The sequence below is a fragment of the Rattus norvegicus genome, chromosome 13, assembly GCF_021556685.1.
Source record: "Rattus norvegicus strain SHRSP/BbbUtx chromosome 13, alternate assembly SHRSP_T2T, whole genome shotgun sequence".
NCBI classification, from domain to species: domain Eukaryota; kingdom Metazoa; phylum Chordata; class Mammalia; order Rodentia; family Muridae; genus Rattus; species Rattus norvegicus.
In genome coordinates, this window is record NC_141546.1 from 45907298 (window position 1) to 45931454 (window position 24157).

General features: G+C 42.1%; 1 protein-coding gene, 1 long non-coding RNA gene and 1 pseudogene across 3 annotated transcripts in view; 1 reads left to right on the forward strand and 2 right to left on the reverse strand.

The window, feature by feature from the left end:
* Positions 1-1243: 1243 nt before the first annotated feature.
* LOC148001601 (NADH dehydrogenase [ubiquinone] 1 alpha subcomplex subunit 1 pseudogene) lies at positions 1244-1616 on the reverse strand (annotated as a pseudogene).
* Positions 1617-3345: 1729 nt separating this feature from the next.
* Positions 3346-6482, reverse strand: LOC102556005 (uncharacterized). The gene is made up of 3 exons (XR_015635891.1): positions 5779-6482; positions 3626-4922; positions 3346-3452 (listed from the first exon to the last, which is right to left on the reverse strand). It is a non-coding gene; the product is annotated as an uncharacterized LOC102556005 (long non-coding RNA).
* Positions 6129-24157, forward strand: part of Nucks1 (nuclear casein kinase and cyclin-dependent kinase substrate 1) — a 29199-nt gene continuing 11170 nt past the window's right edge. The window contains exons 1-4 of one of the 2 annotated variants that reach the window (XM_087581583.1): positions 6129-6348; positions 17610-17659; positions 20432-20537; positions 22277-22332. In XM_087581583.1, coding sequence (XP_087437709.1) covers positions 6332-6348; positions 17610-17659; positions 20432-20537; positions 22277-22332 — 229 coding nt within the window. In that variant the 5' untranslated portion in view covers positions 6129-6331. 2 annotated transcript variants of the gene reach the window in all.

Here is a 24157-nt window from a genome sequence, read left to right on the forward strand (position 1 = left end):
GTGGTGCCACTCCTAGGCTGGTAGTCCTGGGTTCTATAAGAAAGCAGGCCGAGCAGTAAGCAGCGAGTCTCCATAGCCTTGCATTAGCTCCTGCCTCTAGGATCTTGCCCTATTTGAGTTCCTGCCCTGACTTCCTTCTAGAATAAACAATGTGAGCGTAAGTCAAATAAACTCTTCCCTCTCCAAGTTACTTTTGATGTTTCACCAGAGTAATAGTGACCCTAACTAAGACAAGAACTTTCACTTTCTTGGTTAGGTTTATTCCAAGAAAAAAAAATTTTTTTTAGATTTACTGAATTAGTGTTTTACATATATGGGGGAGGTGGAATATATGTGTGTGTAGGTACCCAGGGATGCCAGAAGAGGGTGTTTGAATCCCTCTGGAAGAGCAGCAAATGTTCTTACCTGCCAAGCCATTTCTCCAGCCCCAAGACAAGTATTCTTGTTTACAAGCTCGGTGTGCTTTTGTTATACCTCAGGGCCTCTCTCGCTCCGCAATGTTCACAGCACAGAATTTGTTAGTGGTTTAGATACATAAAGTTGCAAACCTTCAGTACTTCACAGGTGAGTCTTCTATAGGTTTTACTGGTTCTAGTAAAACCATAAGCACTCGTCTTTGGCCCTTTTTTTTTTAATTCGGCTTAAAATAAATGTCAAGTTGTACATCTTTACTGTCTTAGCAACAGATGGTCACCTAAGCTTAGCTCTTCACATTCGTCAAAGCAAAGATGACGAGAGGTCTAGAGTGGGAAATCAGCAACAACAAAGATAAAACCAGAATGCTTGAGGGCTGGATACCTGGCTCAGTTGGCAGAGTACTTGCCTATCGTGGACAAAGTCCTGCCTTTAATTCCCAGCACTGCATAAACCAGGCGTGGTGGCACATACGTACCATCTTACCATGCCAGCATTCGGAAATCAGAGGCAGGAAGATGGCATGTTCAAATAATCCTCAGCTACACAGCAAGTTCAAGGCTGACCTGGGATGCCCGAGCCCCAGGAGGAGGAGGAGGAGGAAAAAGGGAAGCCAAAAAAAACAAAAACAAAAACAAAAAACAAACAAAAACAAAAAACAAAAAAAAACAAAAAAACAACTTGAAAGGACGGAGACACATAGCCTTATTGTATCTCAGCCTCAGGCTGTACAGGGGTTAACCGAAGAGACAGATCTCTGCTGTACCATGGAGTCATCCAGAGTTGCAGAAAGTCAGCAGGTTGGAAGTAAGATTTTATTTATTCATAGTTTTTTTTTAGATTTTACTTTTTATTATGCATTTCATAACATGCGCATAGTATATAATATGCTGCATAGCCTTCTAACAGGAACAGATGACCATAGCTGAGTAATTTTTTTCATCAGCCAGGAAAATGCTTCCTTAGTCAATGTTCTCCAGGCCCTTGGACACATAGTAGCGATTGACACCAGAGATGTGTCTATCGGTTCCATCAAATACCATTGGTAATGAACTCCAGCAACTCTCTTTTCCTTGCCCCCATTGGTGAACTTGTGAATGTACGCAGTGGACACCCTGGGGATGACCAGGCACACCGCCATAATGGCGAGGCCAGGGAGAATCTCGAACCACATCTCCTCACCGTTACTCACACTCCAACCCATCACCGGCTCTTCCTTCATTTAGTTTCTTGTGGAGAAATTGATTGGTGATTAAAAATACTGGCTGCTTGGGGCTGGAGAGATGGCTAGTGGTTAAGAGCACTGACTGCTCTTCCAGAAGTCCTGAGTTCAATTCCCAGCAACCACATCTGTAATGGGATCTGATGCCCTCTTCTGCTGTGTCTGAAAACAGCTACAGTGTACTCATATGCATAAATAAATCTTAAAAAAAAATACTGGCTGCTGGGCTGGAGAGATGGCTCAACAATTAAGAGCACTGACCCCTCTTCCAGAGGTCCTGAGTTCAATTCCCTCTTCTGGTGTGTCTGAAGACAGCTACAGTGTACTCATATATGTAAAATAAAATAAAATAAAATAATAATAATAATAATAATAATAATAATAAAATACTGGCTGCTCTTCCAAAGGTTCTAGGTTTGATTGCCAGTACTTACAAGGCAGCTTATAATTGTCTATAACTAGTTTCTAGCGTTGTATGCCCTTTCTTGGCCTCCTCAGGCACCACGTACACACACACATATTCAGACAAAGTGCCTATACATAAAAATACATAGTTATTTAGATGGTTTTAATGAGGCAGAGACTCGTTAAAGGAAACTGTATAAAGCAGGAGGGGAGGAGGAAGAAGAAGAAACTGAACTAGAGAACTAGAGCTAGAAGGAAAACAGAACTACATAGGCCTTGCACAGAGCACTCAAAAAACTTGTTTAAAAGCTTTCAGGACTCCCCACCTCCCACTAGCTGCCTTCTTGGATTCTCATGTGTGTACACTTAATCTCAGCTGGTCTGCCAGAGACACCTGAATACAAACCCTAGTCCCCCTCAAAGCCCCTTTTCTGCTCCAGCAAAATGAAAAGAAATAATCATGACCCAGGAAAAACTCATCGAACTGCAGGCACAAGTTGGCGGGAAAGAAGCCATTACAGCCAGAAAGAAGCCATTTACAGCCAGAAAGAAGCCATTTACAGCCAGAAGGTGGTTCCTGGGACAGCCACAGCAGATGATAAAGAACTAGAACTTTGATTCTCTTTAAAGAAGCTGGGCATAAACAATATCTCCGGTATTGAAGAGGAACAGTGATCCGCTTTGACAACTCTAAAGTTCAGGCGTCTCTGGCAGCAATCACCTTCACATTACAGGCCAGGGTACAGCAGAGAAGCTTGCAGAAATACTTCCCAGCATCCTACGCCAGCTTGGTGCAGACAGTCTGACTGGCTGAAGAGTGGCAGTAGCTTTGCTCAGACATCTCAGGAATGGCCACTGGGGAGGCGAAGGATGAAGCTGCAGGTCCTGTGTAGAATTTTGATGAGGCTCTCAAAAATGGAGCAAACTGGGATGGAGGGATGGCTCAGTAATTAAGAGCGCCGAATGCTCTTCCAGAGGTCCTGAGTTCAATTCCCAGCAACCACATGGTGGCTCACAACCATCTGTCATGGGACCTGATGCCCTCTTCTGGTCTGTCTGAAAACAGCTACAGTGTACACATGTACATTAAATAAATAATATTATAAAAAATAAAATTTCTTTTAAAAAAATGGAGCAAACTGATTTGAGGCATTTTTTTCTTTTTTCTTTTTTCTTTTTTTTTTTTTTTTGGAGCTGGGGACTGAACCCAGGGTTGAGGTAATTTTTTGAGAAAGATGAAACTTGGAGAAGTTACTGGGGCTGCTATTTCATGTCACGACTGCTTTTTAAAAAAGTTATAGGAATCTGATAAGACGTACATCTTTAATAATTTTATGTTCAAGCCCCTTGGACACTGTAGCTCCTTTTGGTCGATGGTTATACACAGTTCATTCTTCTCAGCTGAAGCAGTCTGGGAATCAAGTTTGAAAAAAGATTAATAAAATTCTTTGTCTAGTTTAAAAAAGAAGAAGAAAAGAAAAAAGGCCCTAGGTATTACAGCACAGCCTTTGAAGGAAATGGGTTGTGTTCTCATTAGGGTTAGGGGAGATCCACCAGTCCTGCCATCTCAGTCACAAAACTTACGGAATGTCTAGATCGAGGGTTAGTCTGTCAAACTAACCCAACAATGGGCAGCTGTGGATGGGAAGTCCAAGGATCTCGTAGGTGCTCAGTCCTGTGAAGCTAGTTGCTCCAGCTGGAGATGGGATGTGGGTTAGCAGACTTGGCAGTAAGAGTCTTCACTTCCTGAGCCATCACACTTATGTTCCTCAGGTTAGTTTTGAACTCCTTGCTCAGATGGTCCTCCCACCTCAGCAGGAACAAGCATTTGCTTTGATCTCTCTCTTTTTTTTTTTTTTTTTTTTTTTTTTTGGAGCTGGGGACCGAACCCAGGGCCTTGCGGTTGCTAGGCAAGTGCTCTACCGCTGAGCTAAATCCCCAGCCCCTGCTTTGATCTCTTAAACCCATGTAGTGAGAGAACCCACTTCTCTTGAGTTTTCCTCTGGTCTCTACATTCTTGCTATGGTACACACACATGCACCTGTGCACACGCACCAGAGAAGTGTAAAAAAAAAAATTCTAGAGATGGATTTGGTAGTCATCCAACAACATGTACTTAATGCCACGGAAGTGTAAATGGCTAAGATGGTACATTTTATGTAGATTTTTTTCTTTTTGGGGGAGGGGCAGGGGTGTCAAGACAGGGATTCTTTTTGTAGCCCTCACTGTTCTGGAACTTGCGCTGTAGACCATGCTGGCCTTGAACTCAAGAGATTCACCCATCTCTGCCTCCTGACTGTCAGAGCTAAAGTCATTTGCCACCACTGCCCAGCTGTTTTTTATATATAAAGCATTTTAAGTGATGAGGAAACGATGTTGAATGGAAAGACTCAAGAATGACTTTTGAAATCCTTCTCTTCTGTGTTATGCTGTTCTCTTCCCTTAGATAAGTAGAATTTTACATTGGGAGACTTCCAGGAAGCAGATAGTGATGTGGTTGGTTGCTTGAGGACTATGTCTTCACTTGGTTTTGCTGCTGACTCAGTCCAAACTGTCCTCAAACTCCCTATGTAGTCAGGGATGACCTTGAATGTCTATCTGACCGAGGGCTTTACAGGTATGTCTGTGCCATCTTGTTCGGTTTCAGGAGGTGATGAAGACTGAACTCACTGTGTGCTGGACAATTACTCTCGGCTCAGCAACATCCCCACCCTTCAAGTAGAACACTGGCTCAGGCAAGTATTGGAACCAATTTACAATATAATAAAGTGTGTTAGTTTTCCATCCCTAAGACTCGAAATATCGACTTATAAGAGTAGACTTATTTTTCTACAGTTTCATATATTTCCAACGAAGGCTGCTTGGTCCTGTGGCTCTTGGTCTGTAGAGAGGAAGAACATCATGGTGAAAAACATGTCAGCCAAGTAAAGCTGATCATATTGTAGCTACAGGCTGCAAGCAAAGAGAAACAGAGCGGGGGTCAAGGTCCCAACATCATGTTAAAGTACTCACTCCTAATGTCCTAACTTCTACTAGGTCCTGCCTCATAAACACTATCACAGGCTGACTACTAAATCTTTGGCATATGGGTCCCTAGGGAACATATAATTCAAACTATAACATGAAGTAAATCCTAGGTACTAATATAAGGATACAGAGCTCTACTTCTGATTTAGGTATTTAGTCTTGAGGCAGCCAGAACCACTTTTATCTTCTATTAAAAACTGAACCTAGCACTTAAGCCCAGACTAAAGGCCTTTCAACATAGCACCTTGTTTAGTACTAATAATAAGGTAGTGTTGTATCCTACTCTACTTAACGTAAAACTGAGGGGCAGAGAGGGAAATCTATTCAAGTACTAAGTGGCGGACTTAGAAATTTGAAACAATGTTTTGTTACCACTCTCCCTCTTAATCATCATTCGCCCCTTTCTCTTTGAAATGCTAATGTCGGAAATTGGGATTTTAATGAGAGTGAAGTAGCTCTCAAAGATCAGATTGGATAGAAGACATTCCTTGCGACCCTGAACTTCAGCGTGACTGAACCCTGGGAGGTTAACGCTGAAGCCAGAGTACAGGATTTTTAGATTAAGGTCAAAATTTTGAACCTAAGAAATTTCCCTCCAATTCTGAAGTAGTCTCTTGAGTGACGAATCTGCAGCCTATCCCACGAGTCTTGCACTTGGCTGATTTGCAAAATAACCAAGCCAGGAGAAATTAAATCCATTACAGAAATACCTAGTCCGCGGTGAACTCTATATTAATCCGGTTATTTGGCAGGGGGTCCAAGATATAACCCAAGACGAATCTGCAGCTCTGGCGTGGAAGCCAGGGGGCGGGCAATCGGCGACCATTTTTGTTTTGCGGCCGTGCGCTCTCAGCGCATCTTGACTAACAGGACCCCATGGAGGAGGCGGGGCCTATCAGGGAGAGGGGCGGAGCTGAGAGGCGTGATGATTCAAATGGACTAATGACTAGGGCGCATCTGACAGAAATCGCCAATAAGCGGGCGTGCTGGGGCGGAGCGCACAAACCCTACGGGGTTTGGTTGCACCGCGGCTTTGGCGCATTTTCGGCTGGTTTGATTCATCCATTTTGAAGAGACGGGGGAGCGGGGGGCTCGTCAGATCCAGGGACCCGAAACAAGCAGCCGCGGACTCTGAGAAGCCAGCAGCTCCGGGCTTGGCAGCAGCGGCCCCGCCGGCCGGAGCGGGGGGGTGGGGCGCCGAGTGCGCGGGGAGGGGGGTCCTGGTCCTCGTCTCCTCGACTTGGTCGCGCCTCGACAACGAACATGTCTCGGCCTGTCAGGTCAGTGCGGAGTCCAAGGCCCGGGGCGGGCTGGACGGGCTGGGGTGAGTGGCGAAGGACCTGGGCAACGGGCCTGGAGTCGTGCTCCTGACTAGCACGCGCGGCCTTCTCTCGGGGTCCGCGCGCCCTTGCGCGTGGGTGCTCGGTGGCGCGCGGGGTGGCGGCGGCGCGCACGCGCCGCCTCCACCCAACAGGGTCCGGGTCGGCTCCACGGCCGCCCCGACCTTCTCCATGGTCCTGGTGTGGGCGCTGCGCGCACCAGGCACACCGTAGGCCACACTCCTAGGCCCTGCGGGAGCCTGCGCCCGACCCGGGGAGGAACACGCCGAATCCGGTCCTCTCCAGGTTTGCGAGCAGCTTAGCGTCTCGGCGAGCAAGTTGCCTGTGCCCCTCCGCCCGGCCCCGCCTCCATCCTCGGGGTCGCGGTAGGTCCCGCCTCCTAGCCCGGCCTGGGCGGGACCCACGCTTTCTTTTTCCCTTGGGGCAAAAGTGAGTTTTGACACTGAGCCCCGAAAAATAAAGGCCACAGTTTCTCCCCACCTGGGAGTTCTGAATGCATTAACCCCAGGTTGTCTCTTTCCACCGCTTGCAAATAAATGCCCTTCCTCCGGGGACGTGCGCGTTAACCGCGCGACCCAAATCCCGTGTGGTTCTCGTTCCCCCTCACCCCACAGTACACGTCTCTTTCTACTTCTGTAACCCTCTCTTTCCCTGTGTGACATTTATCGTGAATGGACTATGATCCGCTAGCGATCGAACTTTATTCACATGGCTTCACGAAGTTTTCAGTTTCCTCTCTCTCTGGTGGGCTTCCTTTTAGGTCCTGCAGAGCTGTTGTTTGGAATGTGCCTTGGGTGGAGGGTGTGGTTTAGTCCAATCTGTTGAGGCCTGAGAGACTAGAGAGAGGGACAGAGACCGAGACCAAAGTCAATACTTGTTACTTGTAAAGGAGCTTTTACCTGGCCCCATTGCCTTTAGTTGTTAAGTGTTTCTACAGTTATCAATTCTCCTTCGTTTCAAGTTTCGATATCTTAATACCAAGGAGAGCTTTGGATCTGGCAACGGTTTTGTGCCTCACTCTCCTTGACAAGATAATCTCCTATTGGTGGTAGTTTGGGACTGCATACTCCTCCCACTAATGAGGTGGAACTGCGGAGGATGAGTTACCTTTACCTACCAGCTTGCTTTTTCCATTCTGTTTCAACTGCCCCTCCAAATTACCATGTCTTATGTGAAAGCTTTGCTGCTGTTTGGGAAGTAGTCAGTATGACAGTTGCAAGCCATAGTGAGTTCCTTGGGGACATAAAACTAACCTAAACTGTCCTGCTGACTCAGAATACTTAGGTTAGGAAACAGACGCTATTAAGATTTTCGTTGGGATGGGCTCAGTAGACAGCACTGTGTGAAACCAAGTGTGTGCTGTCACCTTCCAGGAATCCCAGCACTGAGGTAAAACTCGGGGAGGTCAGAAACTGACCGAACGGGCCAGCCCGGAATACTTAAGACCTTGTGTTTTTAATACAGATTTAATTCATTGAGAATTTTCTACACTGTACTTTGATCGTATTCACTCCCTAACTCCTGCCAGATTCACCCTCATCTCACCAACTCCAAGACCCGATCTTAGAAAAATAAAGATCAATCTTTGCATTAAAAAAAAAATATTTTCGTTGGGCTTGGAAGTAATTCCTGTTTGGTGAGATTTTAGAAAATTGACTTAATTTGTCTGAATTTGTATCTGCAGCTCAATTATTTTAGGTCTTAGATTCAAGTTAATTGCATGACGTGGTCCAGGGGTTAGGAAAAAAGTGAGGTAAACTTTTAAACTCAGGGCTGGAGTGGGGTGGGGCTGGCAACTTAACGGAGACCTGGAGAAAAAAAAAGCGAGGTCTCTTTACACTTGTTGGGAATAGAACCTAGGTTGTTTTTTGTTTGTTTGCTTGCTTTTTGTTTTGTTTTGTGTTTTCCTTTTGCTAAAAATATTTTTTAATTTAATTTTGGGGGAGGGTGCTTCACTATATAGCTGAGGCTAGCATGGAACTCTGGTAAACCAGGCTGGTTTGAAAAGCAGATCAGCCTGCCTCAGCCTTACAAAAAAGGTGAGACACAACTACTCCCAGCTCATTTAACTTTGTAACCAACTCTCCCACTGGGTGGCTATTGAAAGTTAAATTAAGTAAAGATTACTGGAATGAAAACTTGTCTTTCCCATTCACACTGTACTTGCAGATAGGGTGTGGACCTGCGCAGTGCTTCTAATGCTAAACAACTCCAGGTGACTTGGAGCTCCTCAAAAGTCACCTTATCCACAAAATAATAGTATTGTTTTCTAAAAGAGTTTTTTGTTCCCTTTTTGAGGCAAGTTTTCTCTGTGTAAGAGCCCTGGCTACCTGGAGCTCCCTCTTTAGACCAGGCTGGCATCAAACAAATCTATCTGCCTGCCTCTTCCTCCTGAGTGCTGGAATTAAGGGCATTCCTAAAGACACCTGGCCCAAAAGGATTTTTTTTTGTCGGATTTTTTTTACTGCTTTTCTTTTTCAAAGAGAATAAAAAAAAATTATGTGTCAAGATTTATGGTAGTAGATATCATCTATACAAGTGACTTACAGAACAGAAGAGGGCATCAGATTTCATTACAGATGGTTGTGAGCCACCATGTGGTTGCTGGGATTTGAACTCAGGACCTCAGGAAGAGCAGTCGGTGCTCTTAACCACTGCGCCATCTCTCCAGCCCTCCTAGAATTCTTTTTAAGACTTACTTATTTTGGGGTTGGGGATTTAGCTCAGTGGTAGAGCGCTTGCCTAGCAAACACAAGGCCCTGGGTTCGGTCCCCAGCTCCGAAAAAAAGAAAAAAGAAAGAAAGAAGAAAAAAAAAGACTTATTTTAGAGTACACTGTAGCTGTCTTCAGACACACCAGAAGAGGGGACATCAGATCCCATTACAGATGGTTGTGATCCACCATGTGGTTGCTGGGAATTGAACTCAGAACTTCTGGAAGAGCAGTCATTGCTCTTAGCTGCTGAGCCATCTCTCCAGCCCCAGAACCTAGATTTTATAGTTAACAGAGTCCTGCTCGTTTTTCCACCTCTGCGGGGACCACTTCATTTTTGCTTGATGAATAGTATGTTGCCAGTGTTGATTAAAGCACATAGCATATGTCACCTTTTAGAAAGCTTCAGAGTGCTTTTATGACTCTCAAGCCTTGAAAAGAAGGAAAGAAGTTGTTGTTTGTAAAAGATGAGAACTGGGCAGCACTGTGACACACACCCTTAACCTCAGCACCTCAGCAGGTGGCTGAGTTCTTGGCTATTCACTGAGATCCGTGCCTTACTTAGAGGAAGGAAAAGATGCGAAGGTTCAGTCTCCTAGGTTTCTTGATCCGAGCAGTAAGTACACTCTGCTCAGTGGGAAGCCATTCAGATCAGCACTTAGTCAAGCCTCTCTGGAACTGATTTATTGTACTTAGTTTACTTTTTAAAACTGGTTAGTTTTTTTTTTTAATGAAATTACATTTTCTTTTCTGTATGTATGTGCCTGTGCACTGCCTGCCAACTGTCTTTAAGGTCAGGACAATTTGTGGAAGTCTTCTGTTCTTGTTAGTCCTGGGGACTGACCATAGTCTTGCACAAGCCCCTTTAGCCTCTGAGATTACGTGTGTGTAAAGAGGCCAAAAGAAGACATCTCAGAGAGGGAGAGGGAGGGAGGGAGAAAAAAAAAAAAAGACATCTCGTGTGCTCTTATCATTGTTCGAGGTAGGACATGCCCTGGGACACAATTTATTAAGTGAGTGCTGGCATCCAAACTTCTTGTCTTCATGATCGTGAAGCAAACACTCTTAACGCCTAAGGCATGACATTCTATGAGTGTATTGTTTGTTTTCTGAGTTTTGTGGGTTTTTTATTTGCTTGCTTTTTGAGCTGGGGTCTTATACAGCGCCAAGCCAATCTTAGATTTGCTGTGTAGATGAAGATAACCTGAAACCCTGATCTTCCTGCTCTTACCTCCAAATGCTGGCACCTCTCCCTCCACCATCACAACCATCACCACCATCACCATCACCACCACCACCACCCACCCACCCACGCACGCACTCACTCACTCCTTGCCGATATTTAAATATGAAGGCATCGGCTCCTATCAATCGATAGGAATTTACTTTTGTTTGCAGTTGTGATTAAAATTAAGGGTTTTTTTTTTTTTTTTGGATTGTGGTCGAGGAAAATTGAGCCTAAATTCTGATATTTAATATTCTTAGCAAAAAATGTAATTTTAAGAAGTCCTTAGTTCACTGGGCAGTGGCAGAGAATGCCTTTAATCCCAGTACTCTGGAGGCAGAGGTAGGTAGATCTCTATAGGTCTACATGGAGAAACCCTGACTCACAAAACAAAACAAAAAAGAAATCCCCAGCTTAAGGGGAAATTTAAAAATTGGAGATATCTTAGAATTTCAGAAATAAATACAGGAACATGCTTATATTTAGTATCTCGTTGTGTGTAGAGATGAGCCTGTTTTCCTTGTATTTTTTTCTTTACTTCCAGATGTATATGTGCCTATGAGCCTGTATGACTTTAAAAGAAATTCTCACCTGTAGACTTTAATTTTTAAAGCCTCGGGTATTTTATAAATCTAGATGTGACAATATAGCTTATCGTCCTAGCACTTAGGAGCCTGAAGCAGAAATATGGAATACAAGGCCTGTCTTGCCTGTATAATGAGATTGTTTTAAAAAAGCCCAAAATAAGGAAGACCCTTATACAGAATTCAAAAATTTACAAAAACTGAATAAGGGGTGGACTTCACTTTATAAAAGCCTACGTTATTGAACCCCTCCTCCAGAGACTGGTCGGCCTAGTGAGCCACTTTCACCTGTTAGGATAAAGGCAGGCAACACTATGACCTAGTCATCTCTTTTTTTTTTTTTTTTTTTTTTTTTTTTTTTTGAGAGAGAGAGAGAGAGGGAGGGAGAGAGGGAGGGTGGGTTTCTCTGTAGCCTTGGCTATCCTGGAACTCACTTTGTAGCCCTGGCTGACCCTACACCTTGCCTTGAAGTCACAGAGATCCTCCTGCCTCTGCCTTCCAAGTGCTGAGATTAGAGACATGTACCACCCCTCCTAGCTTCATACAAGATTTATTTATTTTATGCGAGTACACTGTCACTCTTTAGACTTACCAGAAGAGGGCATCAGATCCAATTACAGATGTTTATGAGCCACCAAGTGGTTGCAGGGAATTGAACTTAAGACCTCTAGAATAGTAGGTGCTTTTAAATGCTAAGCCATCTCTCCAGTCCATGAGACAAATTTTTTAGATGTAAATTATAAGACATAATGTCAAGTTTTCTGCTACTGAGTTATATATACCTTTGCACACAAATGTATGCTCTTAAAATGTGAATTTAACTGTTTGTGACAGGCTCGTGTAAAGCCAGCTGGTTTATAACAGTGTGTAGCCGAGGGTGGCCTTGGGTTTCTGACTGACTCTTCTACTTCCTCCTGGGATTACACACCCTTGACGCCAGGCCTGATTTGTATATAGTGCTTAGGTTTGAACCCAGAGCTTTGTGCATGGCGGGCAAGCCCTGATTTTACTTTGAAATAGATAATTAATTTTATGCATTAAAAAGTTTGCTGATTTAAATAAACTCTTTGCTTTCTTGGTTTTTTTTTTTTTTTTTTTCCTTTTTTTCGGAGCTGGGGACCAAACCCAGGGCCTTGCGCTTGCTAGGCAAGCGCTCTACCACTGAGCTAAATCCCCAACCCCTCTTGGTTTTTTTTTAATGAGACAGACATAGCTTTCTGGTAGAGTACTTGACTAGCATGCACGAAGCCCTAAATTCTACTTAAGCATCACAGAAAGGAAATTAATTAGAGCAAAAAAAAATCTGTGAAAGTGCTGTAGTTTAACAAGGGTTTTCAGTTTCATACTAGGATCTTGGAAGGTAGAGAAATCTAGAGAGAATGACGTCTCAGATGGACAGTGTTGTAATCTTCCTGTTCTTGGCCTGTCATCATGTTTTAGAGAAGGGGATCTATTTTATTCTTGATGACATAGGTGAGGCCCGGTGGCAGGCCAGTGACATTTGCACAAGCTAGCAAGTGTGAAGAAACAGAATACAAAGAAGTGATAGTGTGAGGGGATTCGGTAGAATTGCAGTGTGGGATCCTCAGTGGGAAGGAACAAGGAACTGAGATTGTGGTTTGCATTTAACAGCGTAGAGTAGAATTAGTAGAGTGAGGGCATGGCCCTCATTTATTCCTTTTACTGGGCAGACTTTGCTTCATCTTGTATTTGGAAGAGATCAACTAGAGTGTGAAGAGGGCACTTGGAATCTGTGGTGGGCAAGTTTTTAAACCATAGCTTTAGGGATTGGGCATGGTGGCACACACTTAGGTCCTAGCTGGCGGAGACAGGTGGTCAGATAGTTTTGAGTTCAGCCTTGTCTACATACATAACAAGTTACAATACAGAGACTGTCTCAGAAAAACAAAACCAACCAACAAAACAAAAGCATAATATTTACTTTGAAGGAAAAAATGAGGTTAACAAAATGTTAAGGGATAGTTAAACATGGTAATTGCAGTAGGTAGAACATATGAACTAGTCAGTAGAAAGTGGAGGCAGGTTTGGGCTCTCTATGAAAGAACCATTTAATGAGTAAAATTCTTATTGTAAGCTACCCTGGAGATCATAAAATGGTTCTTAATTTTCTTTTGGGATTTTGTTGACAAGATTCTAAGGTTGGATAAGATTATTTAGAATGCAGTGAATCTGCTGAAAATTACCATGTCTCTATCACTGTCAAAATCTAGTAGTAGTTTGTTTGGGGTTTTGTTGTTTTAGGCAGCCCTGGTTGTCCTGGAATTTGCTATGTAGACCAGGCTGGCCTCAGAACTCACACCTACCTCTGCCCCCCACATGCTGGGATTTAAAGGGTACACAACCACACCTTCCTAACAGTGTTTAAACTTTAAGCAGTTTTTATGGAAACCAGCTTGGCTACAAAGTTAAGATGCTTGCTCTCTCAAACAAAAAAAATAGTTTGAACCACAATTGATGGTCTGCTCCTATAATCCCAGCACATAGGAGGCTTAAAGTGGAAAGCTCACTGACTTCAGACCAACCTGGGCTCAAAAACAAACTTAGGCCAAAATAGAAGAGGAAGAGTTGAAGAGATGGCTCAGTGATTGAGAGCACTTGCTTTTCCAGAGGACCCTGCTGCCCTAGACTTTCTTCTGGTCTCTTCCCCAAGTTCCTGCACGCTTGTGGCATTTACTCACACAAACAAATAACACTTTGTGGCCGTAGGTTATCAACAATTTTTCTTCTAAAAATAAACCCCAAAATTCCAAAGTGTCTCTGCAGTCAGTCTACTTTTATCTCTAATTGGCTCTTGAACTTTGGTAGAATTCCAGTCAGAAATATATGTAATGATAATCAGCTTTTTGTGAACTTAGATGTTAGGGGGCAGTTTTTCTCTGTTAGTCAGTTTGCTTTTTTAAAATGCTATGTGTGTTGTACCAAAAAGTCAATTCCAAGGCCCAGTAACAGAGGTCTGTGGCCTATAATTGAAAAGCCTTGCTCTGCAGAATTTCATTCATCTGAGAAAGGAGATGTTGACTATCAACCAGTGAATGAAATTAACTAATGGGTGTGTGTAGGGGAGTGCCATTTGAGTGTCTTGTGCAAAAAGTGTTGAGTCCTGGAACTGGAGTTACAAGTGTTTGTGAGCAACTTAGATGCTTAAAATTTTTCTTGGATTTAATTTTTCTTAATGGCTGTGCTCTGTGGTGTACAGTGTAAGCACTGATAGTTAGGGCTTTCGTTTGATAGTGAATTTCCAGTGTTACTTCAGGTATCCTACTTAGGTTTAAGACAGGTGTGCAGACTTGTTACGCTAAACTCTGGGATTGGCATGGTGATACACAGCCTTAGTGCCAGTCTGCTCCACAGAGTGCCAGGCTAGTCAGAACTACATAGTGAGAGCTAGTCTCAAAACAAAACAAGCTAAGTTCCATGGCCTCAGTTTCTCTTTTAAGATTTATTTATTTAATGTATATAAGTACATTGTAGCTGTCTTCAGACACATCAGAAGAGGGCATCAGATCTCATTACAGATGGTTGAGAGCCATGGTTGCTCAGAATTAAACTCATGACCTCTGAAAGAGAAGCCAGTGCTCTCAACCACCGAGCTAGCTCTGAAGCCTCAAGTGAAATAATTTTAAAACATGGTAATTTCTAATTGTAAGACACTGTACTCCATTCTTCAGCGAGAATATTTTTTTCTTACAGCAGACAAAAATGAAATTCCTGGTATTTAAGCCTAGCATTTTTGGGTTTTGTTTTGCTTTTTAAAATTACCGTGTGTGGGTCTGTACCATGCACATAGTGCACGTGGATGCTGGAGGACAACTGTGGGAGGCATTCTCGTTTTACACCAGGCTGGTCCTAGAGATTGAGTTCAGGTCATCAGAAAGTTCTGTTGCTTTGGGTGGGGCTGTTAGACAACATCTTGTGTAGTACAGGCTGGCTTTGAACTCGCCTGTGTAGCTGAAGATGTTGACCTGATCCTCCTGCCTTTACCTCCCAAGTGCTGAGATTATAAGTTTGTACTATCGTGCCTCACTTTTAAAATCCCGTCACCTTTAAATTACTTCCCCTTACCCATGTTTGGGACCAAATAGTTTGCATAGTAAACAAGCATTCCCTGCGCCTAGTGTATTTGGGCACTAATAAAACTTTCCGCTGCTGAATTATATATACTCTGCCCCAAAAGTATATTCTTTCCTTTGTATTTAGAGCAAAATCTCTCTGGATAGCTAAAGCTGACTTCATACACAATAACGTAATCCTCCTGTTTCTACCACCCCAAAACTGGGGCATTCATGTTTCCTTATGTTGGAGATTTTCTTTCTAGTACAAAGTTTTTAGACTTACTTGGATGAACTCCCGTTGACTTAAATGATGGAAATTGCTATAATCCATTTGATGGCTCTAAAGTACTGTCTGGGGCCAACGCAGTTAAGAGCTCTTCCGATGGATGACTCGAGCTCAGTTCCCAGGATCTATGTGGCAGTGCGGCTCACACCTATTCATAACTCCAGTTTAAGGGGATCTGTCGCCCTCTTCTGTACTCTGATTAAGAAATAAAATGACGACTCTTCTCAACCTATGAGGAACCTTGAAAATGCCAAAAAGCTGGAAACAAATTCACATAAAAGAAAGGAGATAGAAGTGATAACAGCTGATTTTTACTAGTCATTGTTTACCATTGTATCCCAGGACAATCTTGAATCACTTTGTTTTAAGATCTATTTTTACTGGGTGTGGGAGCACATGTCTTTAATCCAGAGGTAGGCCAAGGCTTGAACTATATAGTGAGACTCTGTCTCAAAACTCAGTGCATATATATGTATTGTTAATTATGTGTAAGAATGTACATGTGGAGTCGAGAGGAGTTGGTTAAAGTCTCTGAGATAGATTTACAAGACTTGATGGCCGCCTGCTAGGAATGGAACTGACCAGGAGCCACACCGATCATCCAGCTTTGTCTTCAGTGACACACTGGAGTAGTTTGTATTCCTGACTTTACAATTGAAAAACTGATCAGTGAGGGAAACCCCTTACTCAAGGACATAGAACTAGTTATGGCAGAGCTCTGACTCAGTCTAGTTTGGTCATCTGTGCTGTGTTCAAATTCTGTATTTGCTCACGTTTCTGGTAGTTATTGTTTAACTAGAGAGTTAGTTCCACTTGGCATTTAAAAAGAAGTTTGAGACTAGGGCTTTCTGTACCCAGCCCAGGCCACCTCAGACTCCTGACCTTCCTGGGGCTGGGAGACAGGTGTAGGCCTCCATTTCTGGCTCCCTAGTAGGATTTTGATTAGACTTCTATTTGTTTTGGCTAGGAATAGATAGAACAGAACGTCTCATGCTCTTGTACTTAAGTAATCCTCCTAAGTGTTAAATTTTGATCATAGTAGATTTTCTCAGTTTCTAGTTTCACAAGACCAAGTTCATTAAAAAGGTTCTTTTTAGCCCTAATACAGCAAGTGTCCAAACACCTTTCTTTCACATTCCTTATATGAAATGCTGTATGTGACCTGTGCACATTTCCTCTACTTCAAAATCATCTCCTGAGTTCACAGAACAAAACTGAAGGCCATTCCATTGGTTGTGTGTGGTAGGTAGTACACATCTGAAATATAGCAGGAGGTCCTGAGTTTAAGTCAGTTTTTGCTGCATAGTAAGATCCTCTCAAAACAAGAAGCAAGCACCATTAGGCAATCTTATAACCACTTGCAGCTCTAGCTCCAGATCTGAGACCTTCTTCATTCACTCCATGGGTACCAAAACACATGGTACACATGCACATACATAGATTAATATACACATATGTATAAAATACTTTTGTTTGAAGCCTCCTTTAACAGTAAGAATAAAGTAACAGCCATGCATGTGGCTCATACCATTAATCCTAGCACTGGAGAGGCAGAAGGAAGAGAATCTCTGAGTTGGAGGACAGCCTGGTCTATATAAGCAAGTTCCAGGACAACTGTGTCTACATAATATATGGGAATGGGTTGGTAAAATACTACTTAGAAATGCAGCCTGTGGATGCAATAGTCTATGTCTGATGAGTGCACAGGGTGAGCAAAGCTTGAGAAGAACAGTGTTTAAGTTATCCCTTGAGTGAGTAGTGTAAGTCTGGGAATTTGGGGGGCAGGTTTTGTTTGTTTGTTTGCGGCAGGGTCTCTACCCACCTCTCTCTCCCAAGAATGGAATTAAAGACATGCATGATTACATCTGGCCTAAAACTATTCTGTTTATGAAACTAAACTATGTTTTCTGGTTTCTTAGAAGCTGTACTTTTTTTCTTTTCTTTCTTTTTTTTAAAATTTTATTTATTTATTTATTTATTTATTTATTTATTTATTTATTGGTTCTGTTTTTTTCGGAGCTGGGGACCGAACCCAGGGCCTTGCGCTTCCTAGGCAAGCGCTCTACCACTGAGCTAAATCACCAACCCCAAAATTTATTTATTTTATGTTATGAATACACTATTGCTGTCTTCCGACACACAAGGCATCAGATCCCATTACAGATGTTGTGAGCTACCATGTGGTTGCTGGGAATTGAACTCAGGTCCTCTAGAAGAGCAGTCAGTGCTCTTAACTGCTGAGCCATCTCTCCAGCCCCCTTTCTTTTTTCTTTTTCTTTCTTTCTTTTTGTTTTTAGTAATCTGAATTTGTCTCTTTGCAGAAATAGGAAGGTCGTTGATTACTCACAGTTTCAGGAGTCAGATGATGCAGGTACGTTTTTTTCTGTAAGTATGTTTCTACAAGACCTGTGTTATGCAGACAGACCGTCAGCTTATGTGCTTCATGTCCTGATATTAGTAGTCCCTGTTATTTAAAATTACCCATTTCTCTTTGAGATAAGGTCTGCTATGTGACCTAGGCTGTCCTTGAACTCAAGCCTCACAATTGCTAGATTGCAGGTGTGTGCCACTGTCCCTGGCCTGTAGCTTTTTCTTGTAAATCATTGAAATAAACACCTGGGTTTTTGGTGTTTTTTTTTTTTTTTTTTTTTCCTTATTTGGTTTAGGATCCAAAGGTTAAATGTTCATTAACTGATAGAGTTTTTGTTTGTGTGAAATACCCACTGCTGGGTAAACTGGGAATTGAACTCTGGTCACTGGAAGATCGGTGATCTTAATTTTACTTTATAAAGATAATGTACCCCTTGAGAAGGCTTGGAAGACATACAGAAAAATTAAACTTGACACATAATTTTGTCTCTGAAACATATCAGAAATTGTTCTAAATGTTCATGTTTCATAAGGTTTTGGTTGGGGGTGGGTTGACAATGTTTCTCTATGCCCTGGCTATCCTGGAACTTATTCTGTAGACCAGGCTGGCCTCGGTCTCACAGAGGTCCACTTGCCTCTTACCAAGTGCTGGGGTTAAAGGCATGGACCACCACGCCTGGTCCTAATAAGTTATTCTTTTTTTTTTTTTTTTTTTTTTCTGGAGCTGGGGACCGAACCCAGGGCCTTGCGCTTCCTAGGTAAGCGCTCTACCACTGAGCTAAATCCCCAGCCCCTTAAGTTATTCTTTTAAGAGCATCGTGGTTGTGGCACCTCTTGTTGCAGTTTACACTTAAGGGAACTGAAGTAGAGTTGATATTCAATGTCCCTTAGTTGGCATGTAGCTGTTGCTGTTTTGAACTCTTCTCGATTTCATCGTCTTTTTTTTTTTTTTTTTTTCTTTTCTTTTCTTTTTTTCGGAGCTGGGGACTGAACCCAGGGCCTTTCACTTGCTAGGCAAGCGCTCTACCACTGAGCTAAATCCCCAACCCCTCAGTCAATATAATAATGTAGTTCAATACAATAATGTAGTTGAACCTGCAGTATGGTTCAGCAGGCAGACGTGCTTGGTGCCCAGCCTGACAGCTGAAGTTACTCCCCAGAATACTCAACAGTGGAAGGAGAGAACGACTCCTACAAGTTGTCCTCTGTCTTCTACCCATATGACCTGTCAGGCATACCCATACACATAAAAATAGATGGTGGTTTGTGTTTTTTTGCTTTGTTTATGTTTTTTTAATATGGCTAAGTGTCTTGCTGTAGAATTTGGGGCACTGCCCTCATCTCATTTAGGACTGTCTTTCTCCTCCTCTTCCTTTTTTTTTTTTTTTTTTTTTGTTCTTTTTTTCGGAGCTGGGGACCGAACCCAGGGCCTTGCGCTTCCTAGGTAAGCACTTTACCACTGAGCTAAATCCCCAGCCCCCTTTTTTTGTTATTTTTAAGAAGCGGAGGACCTGAGTTCATGTCAATATCCTGTGCTCATGTATACATAAACCACGTACACCCTACACACACACACAATTAAAATAAGTATTGCTATTAATGGGGAGGATTAAACTCTAAAAATGGTTACATTCTATTAGGGAATTTAAGGATTTCTGACGTGCCAGTCTTCTCGGTTCTCACCATCACATGTTAACTGGCAGTGGAGCAACAGCTTCAGCAGTAATCGGCAGCTATGGTGAGGGCTTCTTATGAGGCTTTTGAAATTGTAGCTGTTTTCCTAAAGTTAGATGCATCCAGAGTACGTGATATATTTACTACTTCAGTTAGAGTAATGTACTTGATTACAATATTGTGAATATTGTGTTAAGATTGTAGAATTTGAAGCCAGGCATTGTGGCGCACACCTTTAATCCCAGCAATCCCGGCAGAGGCAGGTGGATCTCTGAATTCGAGGATGACCACTGCTATACAGAGCAATCCTGAAAAAAAAGATTGTGGAATTTTAGGTTTTTTTTTTTTTTTTAAGATGTTTATGATAAAACCATATTGCTATAGTTTTCAAATAAATAGGAAGTTGTTAAAACACGGGGAAATCCTGACCTAAATGGGAGTGTTATAAAATGACAGCTATGGTGTGGATGTATGAGGGGTTAATGTAAGGACTAGACACTATGTAAAGTGGAATTAAAATAGGTGAGACTGGCTGTGGATTCTGTTTATTTTTAGTTGTGTGTTGCTTGCTTGTGAAGTATATGTATGTAGCCACATGTTGAAATCAGGAAAACTTTTGGGAATGAGTTCTTCTATCGTGGCTTCTGGGAATCTAGAACAATCAAGTGCTATTGCCTGCTGATCTGTCTTGCTTGCTTTCCCTTTTTAAATTATTTACTTTTATGGTAATAGAAATAGAATTCAGCCTTCTGCATGTTAGGTAATAAATGCTTCTAGCCCCAATTTTTTAAAATACTTTTTGTTTGTGTGTTTCGCCTGCATGTATGTCTGATGGCTGCAAAGGTCAGAAGAGAGGACATCAGATCCTCTGGAACTAGTGTTGTGAGCCACTATGTGGGTGCTGAGAATCCAACCCAGGTCTTGTGGTAGAGCATATGTGCTGTTAACCACTGAACTATCTCCCCACGTTTCCCTCCCCCTTAAATTAAAGGAACTATGGGAGAAATCTGTTCCCATTTATTTAAAAAGCATGAGGAGTAATGTGTGATTTCAGCACGTAAACACAATTAACTGAATATGAAATTTTTTTCTTGTTCAGACGAAGATTATGGAAGAGATTCAGGCCCTCCTGCTAAGAAGATTCGGTCATCTCCCCGAGAGGCTAAAAATAAGAGGCGATCTGGCAAAAATTCACAAGAAGACAGGTAGGAGGCATCAGTGTTAGCATCTTCCTACTTACTTTGTCAGAAGTCTGAGGTAAAGACAGTCTGTGAGCTTCAAGTGGGTGAGGCTTCCATGTGCAGTCTGTTCCATGTTATGGAGCTGTGCTTCAGGCACGGAGGTCAGCCTTCTCTCCAGAAACAATTGGATCAGAAGTAAGCTCCAAGAGTACCTTTCACTGGAACTAAGAGTGTGAGTCAAAAGGAAGTTTGAAGTTCTGATTTGTTATCAAGGTTGGTGTTCACATTTCCTTGTAGTCCTCTTCAGTTAGATCAATAGCAGAATTATAACTAAATATTGTGCAATTGTAGGCTTTGTGTCCTATTGAGAGATTTTATTCTTTTTTTTTTTAAGGTTTATTCACTTATTATATATAAGTACACTGTAGCTGTCTTCAGACACACCAGAAGAGGGCATCAGATCCCATTACAGATGGTTGTGAGCCACCATGTGGTTGCTGGGAATTGAACTCAGGACCTCTGGAAGAGCAGTCAGTGCTCTAACCGCTGAACCATCTCTCTAGCCCAGGTTTTTTTTTGTTGTTGTTGTTGTTTTGGGGTTTTTTTTTTTTTGGTTCTTTTTTTCGGAGCTGGCGACCGAACCCAGGGCCTTGCGCTTCCTAGGCAAGCGCTCTACCACTGAGCTAAATCCCCAGCCCCCAGGTTTTGTTTTTTATATACCTAACTTCTAATGTTTTTAGTAGAGAATTTCAGAAATGTGGTTTTAAGAAAATAATATGCCACAGGGAGACAGATCTTGTTTAGAGTAAATTGCTCTTACTCAGTTGTTTGTTTTGTTTTTGGTTTTTGAGACAAGGTTTCTCTGTGTAGCCTTGGCTATTCTGGAACTCATTGTATAGATCAGGCTGGCCTTGAACTCTCGGAGGAAATCTGCCTGCCTCTGCCTCCTGAGTGCTGATACCACCCCTCTACTTTTACACAGTTTTCAATAACCCAGCTTAGAAATGATTACTGTATTCATTTATTTTTCTTCTAAATGTGAAACATTTACAGTTTGTCATGATATCTAGCCTGAAATTTTCTTTGTTTTGTTGTTTGGTTGGTTGTTTTTTTGGTGAGGGCCAGGCAGTAGCTCAGGCTAGCCTTTGGATTGATCTTAAACCTTCAAACCAATGCTTTGTTTCCTATTCATTTCTTTTTAAAAATAAAGGATTGTCTTGACTTTGCTCATTGAAATCACAAGAGAAAATCATACACTTGATCTTAAGTTAGATTTGTAAGCTTTCTTTCATTGTTGGGACTTTGTTTTTCCGTGGTAAAATTACACCCATTCACTAGCATCCCTGTAAGGAACAATGATTCTGAAGCAGGTCCATGGATGAACACTTTTTATGTGAAAGGGGTACTTTTCAGTGTACTTTTTAATTCTGGTATCAGAAGTGTGATTGCATTTTTCCCCTCAAGACAAGGCCTTAACTTTTTTAAAGCAAAAGTCTTATTTCTACACTAGTCTATCATTGAATGCACAGAAATCTGTCTCTCCCTCCCAGGTGCTGAGATTAAAGGCATGCACCACTACCCAGGGTCCTGTTTTTAGTACAGGCTAAAACACACTATGTAGTCTAGCGTGGGTCTGAGCTGGTGTCAGTCCTCCTGTCTGAGCATCCGTATGGTTGGGATTACAAGTGTAGCCACCATGCACAGTGATCATTCAAACTTTGATCTAAGACTTTTAAGTATTTTTTTTTCCTTTTGCTTTATAGTGAAGACTCAGAAGAAAAAGATGTGAAGACCAAGAAGGATGATTCTCACTCAGCAGGTAAACCATAGTTATTGCAGTAGGAATTGCAATGGACTGTTTTCCTCTTGGCCCCAGGCTCCCAGAATAACAACTCTGAGGTTTAAAACGTATTTACAAACATTTCGGCCGTAAGCTTTGGCTTGTGTTTTTGACTATCTCATAACCCATCTATTCTAAGTTCTGCCATGTGGTGGGCTACCTTTCCTCAGGCTCCCAGCTTCTGCTCCCTAGGGTTTTCCAGAGGCCAGTTCTCCCACCTGGCTCTGTCCTACAATCCTTCTCCTGTCGGTTGTTCCACCTTCTATTTACTGCCTCACGACAAGCCAATCAGCTCTAATTGACAGGTGTTGCATCCGGACAGTACACAAGAGTTTTTCTCTACAAGAAATAGTTAATCATTTTTTTTTTCCCAGAGCTGGGGACCGAACTTAGGCTTGCTAGGCAAGTGCTCTACCACTGAGCTAAATCCCCAACCCCAGTTAATCACTTATTAACAAGCAGTTTTATATGTCAGATTCTTCCAAATACTGGATTTATAAAAACATTTCTATTTTCACAAAGGTAAAAATTTATTCTCCATCCTGATTGATGATTTTGGTTTGTTTTTTTTTTTTTTTTTTTTTTTTGGTATCTATAGGTTATTTTCATGCAAAATTGAGATTAAAAACCTTTTTATGGGGGGGGGCAGGGAAATGGCTTAGTGGTTAAGAGCACTAGCTGCTTTTCTAGGGAACCCAAATTCATTTTCCAGTTCCTACACGTTGGCTCACTATTGTCCATAACTCCAATTCCAGAGGACTCTACACCCTCACATGAACATACATGGAGACAAAACACCAATGTACTTTTTTTTTTTCTTTAAATAAAGGCAAAAAAATATTTTCTTTGTTGTTTGAGACAGCATCTCAGCATCTCGCTATATATATATATGACCCTGGCTGCCCTGGAATTCATTGTATAGACCAGGCTAGCCCTCAACTCAACCCGAATCTGCTTTTGAGTACTGGGATTAAAGGTGTATGCCACCATGCCCAGCTGATGCTCAACTTGTATATGAATAAAGAAATTACAGCAAACTAAAAACAGTAGCCATATGGAAAAATGTATAAAAAGTTAAAAGAATTAATGTGAATCAGATATGGTGGAATATGCCTAAAATCAGCATTCTAGATTGCTGCAAAGTACAAACCGACCAAGGTTCTCCCACATCTGGTGGCTTACAATTTTCTGTAACTCCACCTCTGAGGAAATGAGATGTCTTAGGCCTCCTCAACCAGTTGTGTTCACATGCACATAAATCACATGTGTACATAATTGAAATAAAAATAACTCATCAGGTAGCTCTTTGAGTTTGAGGAAAGCCTGGTCAGTCCTACTGTTGGTGTTTAACTCTGAGGATTGAGAGTTGGTACTTTAATTTTGACCAGTATGCTTCTCCTTTGTCTTCCTGGATGTCCTTTTTCTTGACTGTTCTTCAACAAAAATACAAAAGATAAACAACATTCTGCCAGCTCAGTTTTCTCTGCTGAGGTGTTTTGCCTTCCTTACTACTTAAGTTGTACCCAAAGATAATGTATTGTGCTTTTGACATTCATTTGCCTTGTGAACACTAGTTTGAATTTCTTAGATTTATTGAGTTTTTGAGTGCTCTGTACTTGTATTAAGCACAATTCCTTCCAAGTTGATTCCGTTTAGGGTTTGCATTAGTCAGCTTTATTCTGTAATTGTCTCTAGATGAGATTCTTGGTACTAGAAATGGTTAAACATTGACCATGCAGGGGAGAGCCTCACAAAGCTCAACCACCGCTTAGGCACTCTCTGACAGTCAGCAGCTGCTGGAAAG